Below are 7,206 nucleotides of genomic sequence, written 5' to 3'. Positions count from 1 at the left end.
TGGGGGTACGGCAGGGGAGCTGGAGGTACGGCACGGGAGGCAGGGGTACGGCTCGGGAGGCGGGGGTACGGCAGGGGAGGCGGGGGTGGTAATGGAAGCTGATATCGCCGAGCACAAGGAGGAAGAAAAGGTTTTGAAATTGATTGTGGTATTGATTGCACAATACTGCTTGATATGATTGAACTATGAAATGATATGTCTGAATTAACTCCTGGCGAAAGGGTTTGGGGGAGCGGGTCGGGTGAGGTCAATTGGGGAGCAAACAATGAATGCGGGAGGGGGAAGGAGCTGTAGAACAGATTGCAGTGATGTCTATACAACTCTTTTTAAAAGCGGTATAACTACGGAAGGGTATGATATGTGAATATTATATCAAGAAAACTAGTGAAAAAGAAACCACACTTGGCCAGTTGGTACCACGGGTGAAAGAGGAAGAGGTTTTGCTTCGAGGCACTGGGTTGATGTTCATGGTGGCAGAGTAACTGGAAAAGGATGTCAATAATGATTGTACAGCACCAAGAGTCTAATCGATGGCACTGTATTATACATGTAGACGTTGTTGAATTGGAGAATGTCTTGTTTTGTAACCCTTGCTACAATTTAAAAAATAATAATTACATGAGTTTTTAAAAAGAGATCAGAAGGAAAGTATAAAAGAATATGGATTATCATCTGAGAGGAAAATTTGCCTTTAGGCATAAAAACTAAAGTTTTACCAAAAAAATGATTTGGAATAGTTAATAAATTAATTTAAAAGATTTACAGACTCAGAAACACTATAGGGTGTGGTTTTGGTTGGGTTTTTTTTGGTAACTACAATCACTGACTCCCTTCACCTCCCTCACAGTTGTGATTTATATTTTACGTTTATTTGCCCCTATTTTCTTTTGTTGTATAGTTATATCCTGAAGGTTTTTAGCATAACTACAAGTATAATGATCCTCCCAGTATCTATAATCCAACCATTGCAGCCATAGCTTGTACCCATAACTTCAGTAATTATCAACTCAAGTAAATCTCATTCATCTATACCTCTGTTGCTCTCCCCCTATAGTAATAATATCACATAAAACTTCATCCTTCATTACATAAGCTCTAGAACAGTGGTTCTCAACCTGTGGGTCGCGATGCCTTTGGGGGTTGACCGATCCTTTCACAGGGGTTGCCTGATTCACACCAGTAGCAAAATTACGGTTAAGTAGCAAGGAACATAATTGTATGATTGGCGGGTCACCACAACATGAAGAACTATATTAAAGGGTCGCGGCACTAGCAAGGTTGAGAACCACTGCTCTAGAACATAGAGCTACTTTAAAAATAACTTCCATTCATTACAACACCTAAAAATTCACAGCAATTCTTTAATAACGTCTATGTTCCTGTGTCTTGTTGTTGCATACACGTCAAACTCTTTTTTCCAGTGTGTTTAAAAAGGAGCAACCCTGCTGAGTTGATGGTGATGGACGCTGTTTCCTCATTGCCAGGGTCCCGGTGCCCTCGGATGAGCAGTGACTTAACATGTTACTTAGTTACATCTCTGTCTCCTTTCCAGTAATTGGAAAAATTTACATGGAAGTTAATCATTTAGAGGAACGGGTGCCATGAAGTTGCACATAGGTAAGCACTCATTGAACTCTATCACAGACGTGAAGGCACAGAACCTTCCTGTCTCCCTGATCAATTCTCTCAGACATCTTCATAGTCAATCCACCCTCCCAACAGTACTGCTATTGAGTATTTCTGACTCAGATCGATCTCAAGGGGAGACTAGAGCTGCTCCTTAGCATTTCTAAGGCAGTCAATCTTCCCAGGCACAGAGACACCCACCTTTCTCCCGGGGCATAGTTGGGAGGTAGCTTTGAACCACTAGCCTTGTGGTTAGCAGTTCAACACGTGTAACCCACTAGAACTCCTTTACCTCCCTCAGGCAACCACAATTAGGCTACTCATCTAGATTGCCCTTGGTAGAGTTAATAAATGGAGCCTTAAAGCGGAATGATACTCATTTGAGTCTGGCCTTTTTCATTCAACCCGATTCTGAGATCCATCCATGTGAATGCTGACTGTATCTGCAAGGTGTTGCTTTACTTTTCAGTAGCACTTCTATATTCAGGATCATGTCAGCTGCAAATAGGGATCTGGTTGCTTCTTCTCTTCCCATCTGGAAGCCTTTTATGTCCCTTTCTTGCTGGATTTCCCTGGATAGGGGCTCTAATACAGTTTGAATAGAAATGGCGAGACTGAGGGCACCTTCCTGTTCCGTTCTTGATCTTACAGGGGTGGGGTGGTGGGGGCCAGTCTTTTCCCACTAAGAACAAGAGGAGTGGAGGGCTAGGGAGGTGGCAGTCCTTTAACAGGCTGAGAAAATTCCCTTCTTCTCTAGGTTTCTGGAGAGTTTTTATCAGGAAATGGTGTCGGGTTTTGTTGAATGATTTTCTTGCAGATGACCGTGTGGCTTTTGGCCCTTATGTAACTTGTATCCTGTATTACATGGATTGCCTTGTATTGCCAGTATCGTGATCTTTCCATCGAAAGCAAACACTGCTGACAGGCCAGCTAATATAGAAGTCTCCTGGTTCATGTGAGAAAAGCACATCGGGAGAGACAGTTTCAGAAGGACATCCTTGACCGAGCTCAGAACCTACCTCAACTCCAGCTGCAGCCAAGAGCCAGCGAGTGGACTCCATTCGGCCTCGTCCATCGAAGTAATGAAGCTTGGGCTTTGCTGCCATGGTAGCAGAGGTCTGGTTTTCTCTCCACCTGAGTGAAAGAATGAGTGGAAGAAGGAAGGAGACAATAATGCACTTTAGGATGCATGTTTGAACATGACCAACCACACAGAAGGTTGGAGTGTGTGGCTTCTTCATGGCAGATTGGAAGAGTCCCACCAAGGTCTTCCTTGCCCCAAATCTCACCTATCAGTGGTCACCATTGTGAAATGCAGCCAAATCTTCTCATGTTCCCCCTTCGGACCCAGTACTAGTGCTCGTGAGAGGAGACTCTGCTGGCAGAGCCGATGTGAACATCCTACTCATGCTCCTGGCCCAGTGTTTTTGACATGGTGTATATTCAATCTGCAATTATCAATATGGCTACATTCCAAAGACCAGATGAGTCCGTGAAAATTGGTGTTCCAAAAAATAGAGGATGGCTGTGTCCGCTTACACAAAGGAGAATAATGCCCTCATTGTGCGATGGCCAAGCCACTGAGATTCACAGCCCAGGACACGGATTAGTGCAAAGTACTGCTGTTGGTGAGCAATTCCATTCCTAGGGTAGTGTTGAAAAGAGGCCAACTTGGAGAATTTATTAAGAGTAGGAGAGAGAGGACGACAGGGACATTTGCAAAGGGGCAGGCAGTTCAGAGCAACTGCTGAGATGATCACAACGCAGGTTCTGCTTCTGTGCCCTTGGCAGCCTTGTGCTAGAGGAGTGGGCAGCTAATGTTTTTTGAAGATGATACAGTACCTGATTGTTGGAGGTTATACAATAGGGCAGAGGGCCAGGCCACATGGAATATGCAAAAACCGAGAGACTCGGGTCTTGGGAAAAATACGTTTTCAGGTAAACCTCCATTGTCGGTTACTTTAAAGTGGGTGACGTCCTGGGGAAGCAATAAGGGGCATTCCCAAGGGATTGATGAGCCTGGCTTGCCGAGGAATACGTAATGATCAGATATCCAGAAGTCTTGGAGCATTGTGCAGGCTTCTCAGGGCTTGTTTAATTTTGACAAGAGTACATCTTTATTTGGAATTGTCACAGCCCACATAGGGGTCTATAGCTACTTATGTACACATCTGTGTCCAAACTAACGGGTGGGCTCGTGGGGTACAGAGCGGTGGCATGTTCTCTCTCAACGTGGTAGGCGTGATGTGAGGGCACCGCCAGATACAGTCAGACTCTCAGACTGCTATGCCACCCCCTCGTTTGAACTTGGTGTAGGAAAAGGACTACGTTAGAAACATCAAATGACACCATGCAGCTGCGGTGTGATGATCAGACCCGATCTCCCACTATTGACACAAACCACTGGTACAGTGCCACTGAGGACACGGGTTAGGACGGAGCCAGAGAGATGCAGAAAGAACATCATAAGCCAGGGAATGTTTAACCTGGCAGATGGAGAGGATTAGGAAATACTGGCTGAACTGGGAAAATGACAATTCAAGTGAAGGGCATGTTGTTCATGGAGTCAATGCCGTTACTCTCGCGTTGCACAAGTAACATGCTATATATTTAGATTCCTCTTGAATATTCAGACAGTTCTTTACTAGAAATCTGGCTTAACTGCCAGGACACAGCACCATTCCAGAAATAGTGCACAGCCAAGGGCGCCCGCACTTGGCACCATCTTATAGACTATCTCTCATAAACCCATAGATTCAATTCTGACTCATGGAAGCCCAGCATGTAACCCAGGGCGGCTTATCTCCTATTGAGGGAAGAGCTAATATAGGCAGATTCCACCCAAAACCAAACCAAATGGACTGCCGTTTAGTCCCTGTCAACTCATCGCCACCCTACAGGACAGGGTAGAATTGCCTCCCTTGGGTCTCTGAGACCTTGAATCTTTCCGGGAGTGGAAAGCCTCGTCGTTCTTCCGGAGAATGCTGGTGGGTTCAGAGGGACGACGCATGCCCGCAGCTCTGGGTAGCCCACCAGGCCAGCAGCGCTCTCTGCGGTGTCTCCACCTGGGCATAAATTAGGACTGCGTGGGGGCAGGCATTAGTCGCTTTGGCTCAGGAGGAGTGGGAGGTGTAAGACGCAAGCAGAGGCACGGTCCAGCTGGATTCCTGTCCCTCTTGCTGGCCAGCTTGCCCACTTTAAAAGAATAGCAATTACAGGTCGACTTCTGTTAACGCTGAGTCCGTGCTACTGGAAAAGCTACTATCAGTAAACACCTACCAGCCCTCAGGCCCCAGAATTCTCACACAATCTGAAAGGAAAGCATTCCTTTTTTTCCTCTCATGTCACTCATTTTTCTCATGTCCTTGTTCTCTAAGCACATTTCTGCAGAGCTCCTTCAGCAACTGGACAAACAAGTCTCACACTCACTTACCCACGCCAAACAAGCCCAATGAGACCACAAAACAAGATCTCACCTGTTCTAAGGACACCTTTTAAAGTCTTCCTCCAGTCCTCCACAGGTGAGGCCGGGGAATACCCTGTGAAGGTGGATAACATCAGTACTCACCGCACAAAGGTCTGCTCCCGGCTTCACTCACCAACTCACCAGCTCTGGTCCTTATGAACTGTTTCCACAATTTAAATCAATCCTTCCCCTCCCAGAGACTCAGTCCAATTAGCCACTCCCCTGTGTTGTACAAAAAGTCAAGTCATCCTCTTATTGCAAAACAACAAGTTAATATTTCCTTTCAAGGTTAGCCATACCTCTAGACCAAAGTTCCAGATGTATTCGATTCTCCCTGCCAGCCAGTGGGGCCTGGCTCTTTGGAGAAACTAACTGTGGGGGTTTTCATGACCTGAATACAAGGATACAGGAACACCAATTCTGGGTGTGTGCTGGGGAGATAACACGACAAAAGGCAATAGGGAGGTACTTTGGGGTTTTTGTTTGTTTTGTTTTTGATAGCAGGTTGACAGATAAAACATGGAATACCCTGCTAATAGGAACTTTTGGCCAATAATAGGTCTTAGCTTTACTTTGCTTTTGGGAATAATTATAGCCCAAGTACTATATAAGATATATTTATACCAAAAAATTTTCCCTATTTATTTGAAATTCGCATTTAGTTGCTTGTCCCGTATTTTACCTGTTGAAACTGGCACCCCTACTGGCATACCTTCCTCTCTCCACTAGACGCAAGCCAGCCTCGCCAGCCTCTGAGCCTTTGCACGTTATTGGTTCTGACTGGAGCCTTCTCCCTTCACCTACATTCCTGCAGGGCTGGAACAAAACCCACATGCAAGATTAGCAAAAGTTCAGTACACCTTTACTGCTGGCTACTGCCTGATAGGCTCTAGCCCTTGAATGATTAAGAGGGGTTTTTTATACTGTGGAATAAACAGGAACAGGGCAGGTGGTGTCGTGCTATTATGAAAAATAAGAACTTATAAAAATAAAACGGGTTTACAAGGAACATCAGCAATTACAAAAATAAATGGTAATGGACCAGCAGTGACAGAAAGAGCTACAGTAGTTGCCTGTACCACAAAAGGGCTACAGTCAGGTTGATTAGTGCAGTATGGTGACCCTGGAGTTCATCGTGGTGGGGTACTACATTCCCCACTCCCGTTTGTTACTTCTAAAAGCTTTTAGCAAGCTTACTTTGCCAAGAAAACACTTTCTTCCTGACCTACTGGGTCATAGGAATGCTTAACAGTGAATAGTATTGCAGGCTTGATTCCCGACTGTACAAACTGAAAGAGGCAGTTGCACACACATAAGCGGTAATACAATTGTTAAAAAGAGTCCAGTTGTTCCTGTCAGTGAAGAGGTAAACCATGGGATCCAGTCACATTGTGATGGATGCTAAGACTGACGAGCGAGCCTCTATGCCTCATTGGCTTAACCCAATATTATCTTTTACTTGTTATGATGTATTAGTGATCATGCCAGATTTATTAGCTTAAAAACAACTACTTTTTCCAAGGGCTGTACACAAACCACCTTGGGACAAAAAAGAGTACATTTAGACACCAGCAATTTTGTAATACTCCTTCAGCCAGGGGAGCTAGCTCTTGATTTAGTAATTTTAGAGTAAGATGTGGGGTGTTGACATCTGCATTTATGGTTTTAGAGAGCAGGTGTATATTAGCATTACCTTTGACTGAGGCAGCAGTCCCTAAGCTGCAGACCCTGCTACACTGAACTCAAGAGGAAAGGGGGCAATGAGAGGCACTGCATGCTCGGGCCGGGTGTTTAAGGGGCTTATGAGCTTGAGGCCTTCCCAACACGTAGATTTGGGGGTAGTAGTTGTACTAAGACACAGCACAGGTGTCTTGCATTTCAGTTCCAGGTATGCAGTGCTTTAAACCAGTATTGCAAGCAAACCAGGTGAGTTAGTCTGGGTAAACTAGGGAAACAAATACACAGAAACTCATGTATCAGAGAGAGTTTTATATAAAGGGTAAGTATACATTAAGAAAGCATCCCAACCCAGTGCTGCCCAAGCCCATAAGTCCAACATTAGCCCATATGTCTGACACTAATCTACAAAGTCTTCCTCCATCTCACAAAACACA

At 45.0% G+C, this 7,206-nt stretch overlaps 1 protein-coding gene across 6 annotated transcripts in view; it reads right to left on the bottom strand.

The window, feature by feature from the left end:
• Nucleotides 1-7,206, bottom strand: part of LOC101642081 (glutathione S-transferase A2) — a 62,456-nt gene that overhangs the window by 34,972 nt on the left and 20,278 nt on the right. For 2 of the 6 annotated variants that reach the window (XM_045294816.1, XM_045294817.1), the window contains exons 1-2: nucleotides 5,195-5,300; nucleotides 2,646-2,760 (exon numbers count right to left, since the gene is read on the bottom strand). In XM_045294816.1, coding sequence (XP_045150751.1) covers nucleotides 2,646-2,732 — 87 coding nt within the window. In that variant the 5' untranslated portion in view covers nucleotides 2,733-2,760; nucleotides 5,195-5,300. Of the gene's footprint in view, nucleotides 1-2,645; nucleotides 2,761-5,102; nucleotides 5,166-5,194; nucleotides 5,340-7,206 lie in introns of those variants that run through there. The other 4 variants (XM_045294818.1, XM_004696355.2, XM_045294815.1 and 1 more) reach the window with 4 other exon arrangements.

The sequence above is a fragment of the Echinops telfairi genome, unplaced genomic scaffold (genome assembly GCF_000313985.2).
Source record: "Echinops telfairi isolate 266 unplaced genomic scaffold, ASM31398v2 ScPeMD7_3533;HRSCAF=4204_1, whole genome shotgun sequence".
NCBI lineage: Eukaryota > Metazoa > Chordata > Mammalia > Afrosoricida > Tenrecidae > Echinops > Echinops telfairi.
Note: the sequence above shows the minus strand (reverse complement) of the source record. Positions and strands in the feature narration are given on the sequence as shown.